Source organism: Podarcis erhardii (genome assembly GCF_964252035.2).
Source record: "Podarcis erhardii genome assembly, chromosome: 15".
Taxonomy (NCBI): domain Eukaryota; kingdom Metazoa; phylum Chordata; class Lepidosauria; order Squamata; family Lacertidae; genus Podarcis; species Podarcis erhardii.
Window position 1 is genome coordinate 24,816,850 of NC_138505.1, and position 17,879 is coordinate 24,834,728.

The 17,879-nt window shown below is 42.0% G+C and overlaps 1 protein-coding gene across 1 annotated transcript in view; it reads right to left on the bottom strand.

The window, feature by feature from the left end:
* MORC2 (MORC family CW-type zinc finger 2) overlaps positions 1-17,879 on the bottom strand; it is a 50,417-nt gene that overhangs the window by 15,033 nt on the left and 17,505 nt on the right. The window contains exons 6-10 of the mRNA XM_081842190.1: positions 10,323-10,413; positions 3,111-3,219; positions 2,288-2,447; positions 2,006-2,117; positions 759-884 (exon numbers count right to left, since the gene is read on the bottom strand). Of these exons, the coding sequence (XP_081698316.1) occupies positions 759-884; positions 2,006-2,117; positions 2,288-2,447; positions 3,111-3,219; positions 10,323-10,413 (598 nt within the window). The remainder of the gene's footprint in view (positions 1-758; positions 885-2,005; positions 2,118-2,287; positions 2,448-3,110; positions 3,220-10,322; positions 10,414-17,879) is intronic.

The window sequence follows — 17,879 nt, forward strand, 5'->3', positions numbered from 1 at the left end:
GTAGATGGTAGGCAAGGGGGTAAGGGGGGGTGCTGGAGGTGTAAATAACTATGAGACTTTGAAAAACTGGGAGCCGTGGATCAAGTTTATTTGTTGAATAAACTAAGTAGTTTATGATTTTAGTTGTAAGCCAGGTGGTGTGGGCTCTAGATTTTGTAATGTCCTTTGAATGGACATTTTATGCAGACTTACAAATAAGAACAGTCTCTCCAGGCCACAGGCAGAGCCTTCTAGAAGGTTCTGTAAAACAAAGCACATCACCTCTCCCAGCCTGTGCATTCCACACACAGGGCAAAGAGGCAAAGCCAGCATCTTCTCACAGGTGGAAGAGGGCAAGACCAATGATCCTACATTTCGAAAAGATGAGGTGCTGTGCAGGGGCCAAATGGCACTGTTCATTCTGAGCTCATTCAGTCTTCCTTTTGTGGCACAGGCCCATGAGCACTATTTTTTGTCCCTGCACTTCCCCCATGAAAACTCGCTCCTTACCGCTTAATCAGAGAGAACAGCAATCCTCTGAAAACCCAAACTTTCGTTTGTTCCAATTCAGTGTTAAAGAGAAGGCTTCACAGAGAAAGAGCGGAGGGGGACAGGGAGTGCTGACAGAGATATTTAAAGCACCGGCCTGTGCCTGGAAAGTGTGGAGCAAAAGTTAAGTGTGGACAAGCCCTATGCAAGTTTTTCACCCTGCTGCAAAACTGTGGCACGAAGGCACAAACAGCCCCCTTGTAAAGTAAATCCTTGGCTATGACTCATACCTAGGCTTGAATAAGCAGCAGGAAAGACGCTTAGTCTGCACTTTGTGTCCATGGATAAATATTCTCATTCTGGGATCAATGTAGAGCACAGCAGCATAAGCACGGAAGGAACGACGCTCTGGCTTCCTGAAGGGGGGGGGGGGAAATCATAGAATCGTAGAGTTGGAAGGGATCCCAAGGATCATGTAGTCCAACCCCCTGCAATGCAGTAATCACAGCTAAAGAATCCCTGGCAGGAAGTCAAAGGAGGGAGAAAACAAACCCCAGCCCTTAAGATCAGCCTTCTATCCATTCACTAGCTGATCATCATCGTGTGCAGAAAAGGAGACCAAGATTATTCACATATGCCCAGCGTGTAAAAAGAGTCAGGGCAACTCAGTTAAACCCAGGTAAGGACATACATCTTCACCCAATCAACTTGGTTTGGGTTGAACATGACAACCCTTATGCTCTTCCCCCCATCTAACTCAAAGCTAAGTGAGTCTGTCTTCATTTCCCCAGAGGTATTTGGAGAGTGACATGGTCCTACCTCTGTGTTTGTAGCACCTTTGGGGGAAGTCAGAAGCCATGAGAATCTCTCTCATGGCTTCTGCCCTTATTCAGAAGGTTGCTGTGAAATTAACAGTCTTACTTCAGGGCAGGCTTTGGAGAAACCATGATGTTCCACCCCCCCCTCCATTTCTGACTTTTGCCACAGTTAGTGCAAACTGAGAGATGAGTCCCTAACTCTCCTAAGTTTTCTGTGTGTGAGAGAGAACTCGAGGGAAGAGACGGGGCGACTACAAACAACAGAAAGCTAATACAGTAAGCCCGTTAAGAGAACTCTGAAGTTAGCTTTCCTTGAAAGAGGATTAAATGTGGATATGGCTTTAAGACTACATTCCATGCATTAACATCCACACATTCCCAACTTTCTGTTTCTCAAGTGAATACCTATGACTGACCAGTGTCTCATTTCTAGATCCTGTCAGCTAGAAACAGGCCTTGAATTTAAACATTCCTCAAGGGCCAGTTGCAAATCCCCTGGGTCTCGAGTGCTCACAAGCCCATAAAATTCTACTTCCTATATCTGAGTCATTTAACCCACAATCTCCTCCGTGAAGGGTTAAATGAAGACAGAGAACCTCTACTTCCACCAAAGCACAAAAATAATTCAGCTGCTACAAGCAAGGGATGCCCTTCCCTACAAAGTAATTTGCTTCATAGAAACAGACATAGATATGAAGCTTAGGTTGCATCAAGCTTACGTTCCCTCAGGTGGTGTTTCAGCCATCTGGATGTCTCGGGGATCTGAGGTCACATCCAGCTCAGGTTCACCATTATCCATCAGTTTGAGGTTGAAGATTATCACCAGAGTCCCTGAGGCATCAGATACAACAATATTAACTCTGTCATATACCCGTTCCTTCTTTGGGTAAACCCCCCCCCCATAAGCATTGGACTCTTATCATACACACAAGCATCAAATTTGGCATATATAGTGCCTTTTGGGGCACAAATCTCTGATCTTATGAAGATTATATTCTCACCTTTGTCCCCAGAGATCTTGTTAAACTGTTCCATTATTTCCTGCTCTGATTTAAAGGGAGAATACTTGTAAATTAGTTCAGTCTCAATGGAGAATTTCTCCATGTTGTCTGTCCAGGGTTCCCCAGTACGAGCATTCCAGGTGGGCAGTGGAACAATTACCTACCATTTAAAAAGATAAAATAGACTTGAAATGGACACTTTCAAACAGTTATTCAGTAAGGTTGCAGCTTCTAAAAGGTCCCCATTTATAAAACTTATCCTCCACTATAAAGGCACTCCACCCTGCTAAGGACTAATCAACCCTGCTTTGGATCCTTGAATGTTTTGGCTAGCTGGAATGTGTCCTTGAACTTGGGTGATGCTTTTGGCTTGCCTGGACTGAGGGCGGAAAGGGATATGTTGAGACCAGGCAAAAACTACCCTACTGCACAAAGGTAAAATTCTTATTGAATGTGCTGCCTTCTTTTGACATGTGGGCCTCAGGTTTCCCAGAAAGTATGTGGCCTTTGGGCTGAAAATGCTTCCTCATCCCTGTATTAAACAATCCAAAACTAAGGAGCGACTAATGAAGGTTATCTCCAACAAGCTTTCAAGAAACTCCAAGATTTTCCATTATTGATTCAGCTGGCTCATAATCTTAGTAGTAGTAGTAATTTGTGTATTGCAAAAAGTTGAAACAAATTTAAGATAGTGTAAAATAGTAAAAATAATAATAATCGGAGGAAGGACCTCATAGTTAATATGTAATAAGAACATGGCTTAAGTTAATACAGCTGTCTGTATATACTGTTTGATTCTAAAAGTCACAAAATGTTTGCAAACCTCATCAATTCCTTCTTCCTCATGAAATGTGCGAGACAAGAAGAGGCAAGTGAGACTGTTGTCCTTCTTCGTGAAGAGGATAAAATCCTTGCCAATACGCATGGAACCCCTATGGGAAGATTTCAGTGTTAAGGTACATACCAACAAGTCTTACACAAGATCAATACATTTATTATAGCTAATCACAGATTTGAAGCAGAAGCGGAGTACAGTGGTACCTTGGTTTACAACCATAATCCGTTCTGGAAGTCCAGTTGTAAACCAAAACAGGCTGTAACCCAAGGCATGCTTTCGCCAATGGGACCTAAAAAAAAAGGGGGGTTTGTAATCCCCCCCCCAAAAGAAGGGGGGTTGTAATAATAAAAAAGGGACACACACTTCCGGGTTTGATGTGGTTGTAATCCAAAACGGTTGCAAACCAAGGTACTACTGTACAGCTTAGGAGCAATATTAAAATACTCTGCTATCCACGTCCTAATAAACAGCATTTTTTTTCTGATAACCAAAGATGTAAACTTGTTTACTGTTCCAACTTGAAGCAAGTACCCGACACTTAAGTCACATTCCAGTGTGACCAAGATACTGACTTGTTCATAACGGCACAACAAAAACCAGCAACCCGCTAACTAAATTGAGTGATACTTCACATCCAATCAGCACCTCTGTTGTATAAATCGTAATGCAACACATTCATTTATCTGGACACTTGCGTGAATCATATCACCAAACTTTCTGCCACATTTCCTGTTTATAGGACTTCTGATATGTACAGTGGTGCCCCGCAAGACGAATGCCTCGCAAGACAGAAAACTCGCTAGACGAAAGAGTTTTCCGTTTTGGAGGTGCTTCGCAAAACGAATTTCCTATGGGCTTGCTTCGCAAGACAAAAATGTCTTGCGAGTTCCTGCGGGTTCCCCCCCCCTTTTTCTAAGCCGATAAGCCGCTAAAAGCCGCTAATAGCGCTAATCCGCTAAGCCGTCAATGGGGTTGCTTCGCAAGACGAAAAAACCGCTAGACGAAGAGACTCGCGGAATGGATTCTTTTCGTCTTGCGAGGCACCACTGTAGTTACATCATTAATAAAGCTTGCAACCCTAGTTAGTAGATTAATAAGATAAAACCCTTGTTGATTAAGTGGAGTGGAACAGTTTTAATCAACAAGGACAATATTTAAGTAGGTTAAGGGAGACAGATTTGCTTACTTCTGAGACTATTTTGCTTTTGGTGTTACTTCCAATATGAAAAATATTAAAAAATAATATTTCTAATGAATGACAGCATTAAAAATATGTCATACTTCCAACTGATGTTTCAAAATATAGCACCTATGTTGAGATTGGGAAATACGTAAATCAAATGTGTATGATTACTCAACTAAAATTCTTCATTAGGGTTGTCAACCAGTTATCCAAAATAGTAGTTGATTTTTATATTATGTATTTTTCAATGGATAAGACTTTTCCTACAAATAATCCAATTGTCCCGTCCTACTCTGGCGTTAAAATTCATCAGCAATAATTATATGTAGATGTAAAATAACAGAATAGACATCATAATCCAGATTCTTCCCATATTCCAGAGTTCAAGTAGCTTCTGTGCCTTGGAGCGTCCATGGCAGTTTGATTAGATGTACATATGGAGCAAAATATATAAATGTACAGCAGATCAATGCTGTCCTACTTAGTTTCAGAAGAGAAACTTCTTGTTGACAAGAAATTTAGATTTCAGCACACACTATTTGTTGCCCTAGTCCTTTTGAAGAGGGGACTGTGGCTCAATGGTAAACATGGTTTGCTTATCGACAGTCTCAAGGTATCTCCAGGTAGGGCTGGGAAAGGCCCTCATCTGGAACTCTGGAGAGGTGCTACTGTCAGCATAGACAATGATGTGTTTGCTAGATGGTCAATGGTTTGATTCAGTATGAGGGAGCTTCTTACATACTGTATCTGCAACATGCACTTGAGGAAACAGAGGTACAGTACAGCACATCTTAGTGACAGTTAAGTTTCTATTTCTCACAGCTCTTTCCTTTTGTTACATTTTGTACGAGTTCATAGATAGGCTATCCTGTGAAGACTTGGGGTGGTCTTTCATCACAAGATCATTCTGAAGGAGAGAAGAGCTAATGACAATCCGAGTTTATGCCAGTTAAAAGTACAAATCGAGCACATATTCTGTAAATCATGCATGTGAAAGGGTTGCCCACAGGCACACTTAGCCTGTGTTAGAAACTGGGCTTTTAGTGTTGCAAATCTAGCTCTCTGGAACAAATTACCAGACAAAATCAGAAAGATGCCTTGAGTGAAGATGTTTAGGTACCTACTGAAGACATTTTTTTGTTTATGAAGGCTTTCTTTAAGGTTCAACCCAGGCAATTTTCTGTCTGATAAATTGGTTCGTTGTTTTATGGATAGTTTTATTGTTTCAGTTTGTTGAATTGTCCAGTTTGTCCATATTTGCAATAAGGGTTTTCTGCGAGGTCATGAATTCTTCCTTTGGAAGAATTGAGAAGATCTCCATTTAGATCTCCATTTAGAGCTGTAACTTTATAAATATTCTGCAACTATTATTATGCATTTTGTGAAAATCCAAGAAGATAGACCACAGGAAACACCTAATATTGTTGGAGGAAAGCAAATATATTGCCTTCTTTTAAGCTTCTAGTTGATGCATGTAGCTTTAAACCACTAGAGGGCACTGTTTGTGTAACAACCTAGCCAGCACTTACTTGTAACCTATCTAAGTTAACTCTACCCTTAAAGCTTAGCAATTTTGTTTGTTGTTTTCTCCAGACAAGATGTCTGCTATTTTTCTCTCTATTTCACTCATCCTATGAATAGTTCCTGCATGAATAAAGCATCTGAACTCCAGAAGCCGTAAGTCATTATTGTTTAGTCATTTAGTTGTGTCCGACTCTTCGTGACCCCATGGACCAGAGCACACCAGGCATTCCTGTTTTCCACTGCCTCCTGAAGTTTGGTCAAACTCATGTTAGTAGCTTCGAGAACACTGTCCAACCATCTCGTCCTCTGTTGTCCCCTTCTCCTTGTGTCCTCAATCTTTTCCAACATACAAGGGTCTTTTCCAGGGAGTCTTCTCTTCTCATGAGGCGGCCAAAGTATCGGAGCCTCAGCTTCAGGATCTGTCCTTCCAGTGAGCACTCAGGGCTAATTTCCTTAAGAATGGATAGGTTTGATCTTGCAGTCCATGGGACTCTCAATAGTCTCCTTCAGCACCATAACTCAAAAGCATCAATTCTTTGGCAATCAGCCTTCTTTATGGTCTAGTTCTCACTTCCATACATCACTACTGGGAAAACCATAGCTTTAACTATACAGACCTTTGTCGGCAAGGTAACATCTCTGCTTTTTAAGATGCTGTCTAGGTTTGTCATTGTTTTTCTCCCAAGAAGCAGGTGTCTTTTTAATTTTGTGACTGCTGTCACCATCTGCAGTGATCATGGAGCCCAAGAAAGTAAAATCTCTCACTGCCTCCATTTCTTCCCTTCTATTTACCAGAAGGTGATAGGACCAGTGGCCATGGTCTTAGTTTTTTTGATGTTGAGCTTCAGACCATATTTTGCACTCTCCTCTTTCACCCTCATTAAGAGGTTCTTTAATTCCTCCTCACTTTCTGCCATCAAAGTTGTGTCATCTGCATATCTGAGGTTGTTGATATTTCTTCCAGCAATCTTACCTCCGGCTTGGGATTCATCCAGTCCAGCCTTTCACATGAAGAATTCTGCATACGTTAAATAAGCAGGGAGACAATATACAGCCTTGTCGTACTCTTTTCCCAATTTTGAACCAATCAGTTGTTCCATATCCAGTTCTAACTGTAGCTTCTTGTCCCACATAGAGATTTCTCAGGACACACGATGAGATGATCAGGCACTCCCATTTCTTTAAGAACTTGCCATTACTTCAAGTGATTACTTCAAGTGATTACTTCAATCTAATTTGCCAAAGCTGCAAGGTCTGCAAACAGGTATTAGTGGTGCTCTCCACCCACTATAGATTTCGGGTATCAACTGTCATGGGATCACATGACAGCAAGTGAGCTTTTAGATGTAACTCCAACAAACCAGCTTGTAATTTTTTCTTAGACAAACCACCATGTTCACCACGAGTTTAGCTTCTCACCGTCTCCAGACTATGAAATCCCACTGACGACATGCAGGAAGCAATACTGCTGCCTGCCAAGTGGTTTTATTTGGATAAATGTGCAATTCCAGTGCCCTCTCCTGCTTTGTGGAGCCCACTTGGCTCCCTGGTATATTCCAGAACTTAGGGAGAGGGAACAGGTTGGGAACCTTTTCAATTCGGGTTTAGTCCCGGTTTTGGCACAGAAACTCCTTTGGTCACCCTGTATGATGACCTCTATTGGGAGAGAGATAGAGGAAATGTGTCCCTGTTAATGCTCCTCAACCTCTCAGTGGCTTGATGCCACTAACCATGCTATCCTTCTCGAGTAGCTGTCCGAATCAGGGATGGCTGGCACTGCTTTGCAGTGGCTCTGGTCTTACTTGGATGGCCATTTCCAGAGGGTGATGCTTGGGGAGTGCTCTTCACCTCCGTGGAAGCTTCAACATATGAGTTCCTTAGGGTTCAATTTTATTCCCTCTACATGAAACTGCTGAGTGAAGTTAATCTAGCATTTTGGAATACGTTGTCAGAATATGCTGATGACACACAGCTCTACATCTCCTTTACATCTGCAAGTGTGGCAGTGGATATGCTGGACTGTTGTCTTCCCTTGGTAATGAACTAGATGAGAGCCGGCAAACTGAAGCTCAATCCAGGTAAGACTGTTAGTGGGTGGTTCCCTAGATCAGATGGATGAGAGGTTGCCTGCTCTTGATGGTGTCACACTCCCTCTGAAGGAGCAGGTACGTACGTTGTGGGTATTTCTGGATCCTTTGCTGTTGCTTGAGGCTCAGGTGGCTTCAGTGGCACAGAGTGCCTTCCATAAACTTTAGCTGATGGCCCAGCTGCACTCCTACCTGGACAGGGATAGCCTAACTTCTGTTGTCTATGCTCTGGTAACCACTAGGTTAGATTATGCAACTTATGCATTGGGCTGCCTCTGCACATGCTACATAAATTTCAGTTGGTGCAGAATTCAGCAGCCAGGTTGCTCACCAGGGCAAGATAATATAAGCGTATTACACCAATCCTGGCCTAGCTGCCGATTAGTTTCTGGGCCCAATTCAAAGAGCTGGCTTTGAACTATAAAGCCTTAAACTGCTCAGAGCTGCAATACCTTAAGGACTGCTCCTCCCCATATGACCTGAATCAGACCCTGCAATTATCAGCTCAGGCCTTTCTTTGTGTGTGTCCTTCATGAGAAATCTGCAACACGAGAATACGCCTTTTCTTCAGCAACTCCGCTTTGTGGAATGCTCTCCCCATGGAGGCTGAGATCTTTGGATGAAGAACAGTATACAAATTTAATAGATAAAATAAAATTTGAAGATGGCTTGCCAGAAGGTTGAATGGCTGTCATGGATGCTTTAGCTGAGATCGCAGAGGGTTGGACTAGATGACCCTTGGGTCCCTTCCAACTCTTAAGATTCTATTGATTCTAAGTTTGGGAAAGGGCAGAGTTCATTTGGATTTAGGGTTCAGTCCACAAAGGCATTAAATCCTCCTTGGATGAAGTTGTTGTTTCAAGAACTCATACTGTGCACTTTCTTTTGCTTTCGGACAGCATGGCATAGAAGACTCTGCAGAAACCTCACCAACAGTTGCTGCTTAACTCTTATCTGCAATACAAATTATCAGTAAACAATAATGATGACGGTGATGAAATGGTTTCATAAGACACTCCAAAGGATTTAGCAGTAGATCTCATCTCATTAATCACTCATATCACACAAAGACATGAGCAAGATAATTGGAATAATTCTGTCTGCAACATGTTTGTTCACCAGAGACTGGTTGTTGTGATTTCTGTCTTTATTAATGTCTCTACTGCCAGGCGTCAGTTGCCTCAAGGGAGCCATTACTCAGCTGATTTTTGCTCAATCTCTATTGCTTGATTCATGAGCAACATACCTGAGTGTAACTGCCAACTAACTCCTGGCATACTTGGCTGAAATATATTGTTATGAGTTTGTGGGTGCCAGCCAGCTGTAACCCCCCCAAATGTTAGAATATAAGCCAGCTCCCTGTGTTGAGGCAATCACCTGGGTGATGGGCCATTAAGAGAGCAAAAGAGAGGGGGCTCTGTGCCAAATGGGAGGGGACCCTCCTCCAGCTCTTAGATAGCTAGAAGGACAACGTTTGAGGTCTGAGTTTGCTGTGGTGTAACCCAGAGGGGGAAAGCTGCAGATAGGAAATAGTGTGTGCCATGGCCGATTTCTGCTTGAATCCAAGGCTGCAGCTATGGGAGAAAGAAGACACTTTTTGGGGTGTCAATACAGTGAGCCCCTCCATTAAGCTGAGGTTGTATATGTGTGTGAACAAACCATATATCATAAAGACATCTCAGTTTCCACTGTGCTTCATTACCAAACGAAAACATATACCCTGGGTTAAGCGCCTGGAACCCCTGGAATCTTGCACCGCTCTGAGATTGGGGTAGCATGCAACAATAGTTTTCATATGAAATCAGGATTTCGGGCTATATTCAAGTAATTTCTGTTCCAATGTTTGTAGCTACAGACAGCCAACTGGGAGTAGACACATGCTTGTTCATGAAAATCTGCAAGGACTATCTGATACAGAAGACAACCAAATTCTTCTTAGCCAGACCAGAAGATTGCTTTTTGTATGAGTTGCTCTTTAAGGTAGTGCTGTGCAATGGCTACTCTGCCCACACACTCTGGGGGAATCGGGAAATATGCCCACACATTCCTATATTGTCTCCACTTAACATGCAGCAACTGCTGGGTGGGATCACCCAGTGTTTCATAGGATGTTAGTTTAATTATTACCTATAAAGTGCTAAGGGTATTCGGGGGGGGGGGGTGCCCTGTCTTATACAAAATTGCCTTGAGAGAATAAAAACATGGAATGCTGTTGGCCTGCAACTTAAACTTGATTCCTGAAATAAGGTTAAAGGACATACACAAAGGACATAAGTAGTGCTAGGGAAGCAAGCCAAGTCAATGCAAAAATTCTGAATGATTTGAAAAGCAAAACTCTATCTTTCTTGCTTCTTATACCTCCTTAGCCAAACCAAAAGGTTTCAGGAGGTTTCAAATACCTACGATTTCAAGCCATTCCCATACTGTCCGATCTGAGTAGATTCTGGTGACCGTTTAGCAGATTTACCAAACTGAATCACACTTGCAGCATCATCTAAAAACAACAGAAACAGGGGGGTTGTTACTTAAAATATGTGTCTCCCTAATTTTCTTTACTTCCATGTCATAATAACATACAGGTTGCAGCCAATGCTAATCCTACATGGAACAGACCCACTGAAATTAATGGACATGACCAATTTAGGTCCAATAATTTCAATGGGTCTACTTTGTATGGGATTATTTATTCATTCATTTAAGCAGCACTTATGTACAGCTTGGTTGTTAGCATTTTAAAGTGGCATATATAAAGCATAGCCTTACAGAAAAATAAAAATAATCATAAAACCAAACATAAATCTAAACACTACCTTAAAAAGCCTTCTGGAAAAAGAAAGTCAACAACTTTTAGTTCAACAAGGAGGGTGCCTGTCACCCTCCACGAGGTGCCTTCAGGGGTGAGATATAAGCTTTCACCAATGAGAGCAGCCATCTGGTCCTGGAGCTTTATGTAGTTTCAGTTTTCTAAAAACATTGTTAATTTCTTCCAGTGAGATAGAGCTATCTTAAAAAGTTTCCTCATCAGGAGTTAGTGATGGTATAGGTAAATTTACTAAGATATTGTAGATATCTTTCTTTGCTTGTGAATTTTGAGGTATATAATTTAGAATGAAAGGAGGCAAATTCTGAGACGTCTTTAGGAAGGAATTTCAGATGCTTTGCGAAAATTCCGCTCGGACTGCCACAAGACGAATCCCGGATAAAATTCTGGATGTATTGCAGCCTTACTACATCAGTTAAGTCATGCTTACAACAGAAATACACCACTATCAGACCAAGAAATAATGACTAAACTAGGAAATGTACAAATCCCTTGGCTGCTAATTCACCAAATCCAGTTTTATGGCTAACCCTATTAACAGAAAGACTGTCACAAGACCACTAACCTCATTTGAAATATACACAGGACAAGGCCCAGGTATAACATTCACAATCTGTAAAATTCTAGTCGGGGCATCAGTGGGTTTACTTGACCCTATTAAACATCCAAGGGAATGTGATTTCGGTTATGAACCTGACCCAGGTCAATGGAATAGACTTTGGGCAAAAAAATAAAAATAAGTATTTCAGCAAGCAATAGAGAATTAACCCTAAAACTCATATATAGGTGGTATCTAACCCCTAGGAATCTGGCAATGCTCTATCCCAGTGCCATACCATATTGCTAGAGAGGCTGCCCCATACCTGGTAAGTATCTCCACATGTGATGGAAATGTGCAAAAACATCCAGCCTTTCTGAAATTCAGTATAGGCAACTTCCAATTTACGTGGGAGTTTACGTTCCAAGGAACCACCCATTTATGTGAAATCACATTTATTTGAAACACCACTGAAAAAGCCTGAAAAGACTGTGCCCAACCTCTTTTTGTGACATTTTGTGTCACGGATGCAGTACAATGCACGTGTGCAGTGGCACACATATCAGACACGCCTAAAACAGTTGCTGCCTGTATTACAAGAAATTATTAAGTCCAGTTGCTGGATCAGCTGCTGAACCTTGTACAGATGTACGAGTTCAACTCCAGCAGCATGGACCAAGGATAAAGTGGGGATTGTTGGAAGGTCCCTGGGGTGGTATCCATAACTGGTATAAAACGATATCTGGTATATACATGAGTGGTGTAGTTACAGGTGAATTCTGTGCATGACAAAAGAAGACCCATTCATCCTGATGACAGCTGAGGGAGCAGCAAAGATATTGGTTTACCAGTTTGCTGATTGATTTATGGGTGATATGCCATGGACAGACATACCCACATTATTCCCAGCAGCTCCATTAATGCCTTCCAGAAACAAAGAGATGAACGGAAACCAGTGGCCTGAGAGTACATTTATCCGTAAGCTCACAGAAGTGGAATGCCTGGTTTACAGTGTGTCGGTGGGGACAAGACAGTAGGCCCCAGTTTGGAATGAAATGCCCCATTTCGAGGTGCATTATCAATCACAATTAAGATCACTAGCATTTCCTCATGCAGATAGGAGTTTAACAATGAAGGCCAAAGAGTTGTTGACTCATAGTCTCCAAAGGGTAAACCCTGGGGTCTCTGGTGTGGGGTCTTGTTCCAGGTAACAACATCACAGAACTAGACAGCGTTTTACATCCTTTCATATGGATAGGCACCAGAAGTCAGGAGCTTCTCAGGAATGCAGTACCCCAGCAGGAGCAAGATGGTAGCCATGGAGGGTCTCAAGCTTAAGTGGACACTCATGAAAGTAGTATCTCTGGTGGTGGAACAGGTAGTAGCCCTTATATGGACATGAGGTCAGTCAACATCGGCTGCTACACCAATCAGATGCTAAATGGCATATGCATCAGTTGGCAGGGCTCTCTGAGCCTGGGAGGGAAGTCCACATTGATAGTTCCATGGAGGGGTAAGAATTAAGGATAGTAGAATCTATTCACAGGAACAGAGCCCATCTTTTCAAGATAAAAAAAAAAAAAATCAACCTTGCCATTCTTCCCGTAATATTGGTTTGCAACTACCAAGTGTAACAAATAACAACTGATGAGGTTTTGTACGTTTTATGATCCAAATGTATGATACGTTTCTGTTATCAGATCCCGCCTTGATGGCAGATCCCGCCTTGATGGCCAGTAGCTCCCAATCCTAGAAGTCATCATTTTCTTCAGTAGGGGCCTGTTGCTGCAAATAAAATGCTGCATGTAAATATGAGGTTCTGGCACTGGGACAAAATGGCCCCCTCAACCTTACTGGATGCACCTGCTGTTATTATAATGGCTGACTTGGGTGAGGGTGAAGCAGAATGGGGTCAGAGATGCAGATAGCCTTCAGCCTTTTGAATGCATATTTCACACCTGCAACAGGGTCTTTCTCAGAAGCCCAGTGAAAGGTGAAACCAGATGGGAGGTGGTATAAACAAGTCTGCAGAAGAAGTTGGCAAAGCCCCAAGCACTGCTGGGATCTTTGTGTATCCATGGAGGAACATCATTTTCCATTAAACCATTTGAAGGTCCCTGGGAAAGCTTGTGTTCACATAGTCGCTCTAAGACTAAGCAGACATGTTGTCTATATTGCTCAGGTTACTCACAGAAACTCAATATGTCATCTACATTTGTCATCACGAGCTAGTCAAGGAAGTCTAATCACATTGCTGGAAAAGTGCTAGAAAGTTTCAGAAACAATGCATAGGTAAACTACTTGAAATGGTTGCAGAGGGTGTGAGACATGGTCTTCCATTTATCCACCTCCAGGGTTCATGCCAGGTCAATTTAGTAAACTATTGGGACTCATCTGCAAAAAGTTAGGGAATAAGTTAGGGAATATAGATGGACTGGCTGGGGAGATATGTGGCTCATAAACCTCCTTTCCAGGTTGTCCTGGAGATATTCCTACAAGACCTTGAACTCTGGGGCAGAAATGTGCCCATACTGAAGGTCTGCTCCAGTCTGACGGTTGACGGGTATTAGGGTAAATGTTTTCTCCATGTGGTTGAAGGTGTAATTACATGGAGTTTGTAAGGTTTTAGAACTACTTCCTTCACAGATGTGTAGGTCTATGTTTGGAACAGAGATAGGAATAGTAGTCTAATTAATCATATCAAACTGGAGAAAAAGGATAATGCTTCTTTCTCATCTTTTAAAAGCTTTCGATACAGTGGATTACACCACTGTAGCTCCTCAACCATTTCAAACATTTGGTCAGAAAGTTTCATTCTTTCAGTTTATTATACTCAGGAGCAGGGGTCAGCAACCTTTTTCAGCCGTGGGCCGGTCCAGTCCACCGTCCCTCAGACCATGTGGTGGGCCGGACTATATTTTGAAGAAAAAAATGAATTCCTATGCCCCACAAATAACCCAGAGATGCATTTTAAACAAAAGCACACATTCTACTCATGTAAAAACACACTGATTCCCGGACCATCCGCGGGCCAGATTGAGAAGATGATTGGGCCGCATCTGGCCCCTGGGCCTTAGGTTGCCTACCCCTGCTCTAGAGTTTGACCACTGGAGAGCCATGGTCAGCCATAGGGAAGCTGACATGTGATGCTGCAAAGCTCAAAGCTCTCTCCACTGCACTTTAGTATCTGCACAAAGCCACCGGGAAAGATCCAGTTTGAAACTCCCATAGTTCTGGGCGTAATTTACAACATTAGCATAAGCAATTTCTGAGCTCTGGGTGCAGTACTGTGCCCACGTTTTCAGATTAAAACTGCAGAGTGTAACGAAAGGAGGACCTTTTGCTGCCTCCCCACTTCCAGCTACTCTCTGAAGACTGGAGAAGAGACAATATTAGGGGGTGGGCAGGGGAAGGACTAGACCATGTGAAAAATGAACATAATATTTTATACAAATACAAAATTGCAAGTCATTCAACTCATTTTTTTCTAGCTAAGGTACAAAATACAGAAGTACATAAACAAACTATGGAAATCACTCCTACAGATGGCAGTGATAACCATCAACCTGGATGGCTTTAAAAGAGGATTAGAAAAATTCACAGAGGAGGCTATCAACAACTACTAGCCATGTTCTAACTCCACTGCCAAACACACTGCACCTCTGAATATCAGTTGCTAGGAATTGCAGGTGGGAAGAGTGCTGCTGCATTCATAATAATAGTAATAATTATTTATTACTTGTACCCTGCCCATCTGACTGGGAAGCCCCAGCCACTCTGGGCAGCTTCCAGAAGAATATAAGAAACACAGTACATTAAATATTAAATGCTTCCCAATACAGAACTGCCTTCAGATGTTTACAGGAGGCTTATAATTGGTTAATTCTTTGACATCTGACAGGAGGGCATTCCGAAGGGTGGGTACCATTACCAAGAAGGCCCTCTGCCTGGTTCCTTGTAAGTTCACTTCTTGCAATGAGGGAACTGCCAGAAGGTCCTCAGAACTGGACCTCAGTGTCTGGGCTGAATGACGGGGGTGGAGATGCTCCTTCAGGTATACAGGGCCAAAGCAATTTAGGGGTTTAAAGGTCACCACTTTTCTTGTCCATTCCAGGTTGCCCAACCACTGCCGCAGTGTCCTTTCTCTTGGCAGATCAAGATGAGCAGGTGACAGCAAAGGCAAGCAAGGTTTTTAGCTGGGGCAATCAGAATAAGATCTACTACTTGACTATTGATTCAAAACCCTAAAATGCATTTTATATAATTGACTTTTTATTTCTCTTCTTTGTAAATCGTATTGTTGTTTTATTGCTATGGCTGATGCAAATAAATATTCATTCATTTATTCATTCACGTCATCACAAATGCATCAAATTGTGCTCAGAACCAAACTGTGAGCCAATGTAGGTCTTTTAAACCGGTGTCAAATGGTCCCAGTAGCCACTCCTAGTTACCAGTCTGGCAGCCGCATTCTGGATTAATTGTAGTTTCAGAGTCACTTTCAAAGGTAGCCACACATATCCTGCTTGAGGGTTTCCTACCGGCACCTGGCTGGCCACTGTGAGAACAGGATGCAGGACTAATGAGCTATTAGCATCATACAGCAGGCTCATATTATGCTCTTTCAGCAGTGACACAGAAGAAAGAGACACCATCAGGTCACTTAATGTAGCAGACGGATTCCACCATTTTCACTGTTTGAAGACTGCTATCAGAATATAAAACTTATTGCTGTTAAGTGGAGTTTGTGTTGGGATAGAGCAACTTTTTCGACTGATTTATTGTTTAGTAATCTATTATATTTTAAACATTTTCAAAAGATAATTTTTAATACTGTTGTAGTTTTGCTATTTTCTCCATGATCACTTTGAAAACATGCTAGGAAGATGGGAAGTTTAAATAGTCTCATGACCTAGGTCACACTCTTCAGATGTTATAGTCCTTCTACTGCACAAACACTTTGCTGTTCTTAAAGATGTATTTTGCTCTCAATTGGCAATGCTAGATTCGAAGAGTTTGCAGGAGCCAACTTGGCACGGTAGTATTCTGATAGCATGAGTGCATTGACTGCAGGAGTATATATAATGGTATAGACCTGGCAATAGTGAAGACATCATTATCACGGATGAAATGGCTGGACCAGAGAATAGCAGGTTTTAATATGTCAACTGAACAGAAAAGGAGCATGCCAACCAGAAAAGGAGTCTGAAGTGCTGCAAATGTAATTTTCAATGTTAACCTCAGTTTTAACGATCTGTCAGAGTGTATAGTTTGAGGCTCACAGTACCCATTCTCGAAGATGACAGCTGGGAGGCCTCTCTGCTCCTGCTGATACAGATTCCAGGCCAAGTTCTACACTGGTGTAGTTAGCAAAATTAGTTGTCAAGTAACCTTGTCTTCTCCACCAACCTGAAGCCACTGAGGACCTTTCTTGGGTATTAATTTTTCTCCAATTTGATGCGCAGGATCCAGACAAATGCCTGGAAGTTACATAACTAGGTCATAAGAAGCTAGGCCATCCTGCAATCAGCAGTGAAATAATTCTCATACATCTGGACATAATGCTGTACTCTACTTATTTCATGATCAAAAATAAAAATGGAAGCAGTGTACATAAACCCAGCTGATGTGTGGGTGAGCAAATGTATACTTTGCTAGCTAACAGCGTATAGCTGTTACTTTTTTATTACAGTGGCACCTCGCAAGACGAATGCCTCATAACATGAAAAACTCGCAAGACGAAAGAGTTTTTCGTTTTTTGAGTTGCTTCGCAAGACGAATTTCCCTATGGGCTTGCTTCGCAAGACGAAAACGTCTTGCAAGTTTGTTTCCTTTGCCTTGCAAGTTTGTTTCCTTTTTCTTAAAACCGTGCATTCAGGGGGTGCAGTTGCGACTTGACTTCGAGGAGCAACTCATAGCACGTGGTGTGGTAGCCTTTTTTGAGGTTTTTGAAGACTGGTGATTTTTGAAGCTTTTCCAAAGTCCGTGCTTCGCAAGACAAAAAAACTCGCAGAACGAATTAATTTCGTCTTGCGAGGTACCACTGTATTTTCTGTGGCTGCAGCAAATTTTGCAACTCTGATTGCAACATACTTTGCTTGGTTTGACAGGTGATATATTTAAGTAGACCAGAATTCGCCAGGTAATCCAACAGCAATTGGATTTTCTTCTGGATTTGATAAAAATACCATGATGAAGGACACAACAGCTAGTGTTCTCAGTCCTCTGAACTCTGGAAGTTCAAGTACTCAGTAATCAGAATTCTACAAGATCTGTGGGGATCTTCTAATATTTGAATGTCTCTCAAGAGATCAAGTAAGCATAGTTTTGAATCCAACTGCAAAAACAACAACAGAGGAGAAAGGCACTGTACTAGCTGCTCAGTTCCTGTGTCTCTGTCTCAAGAGTAATTTCTTCTGAAGAATCTCCGTCATCTTCAAGATCATCTGGAAGCAGTATCTGATTGCCTAATTAAACAGCGGAATTCAGAACTTTTGTTCTCGTGCTTCTGGGAAATGATGTTTTATTGTACTGCTTTTACTGTTTTGTCGATAGTTGTTCAGAACAAAAAGCAAAACATTCTCACTTGAAGGCTACTTTG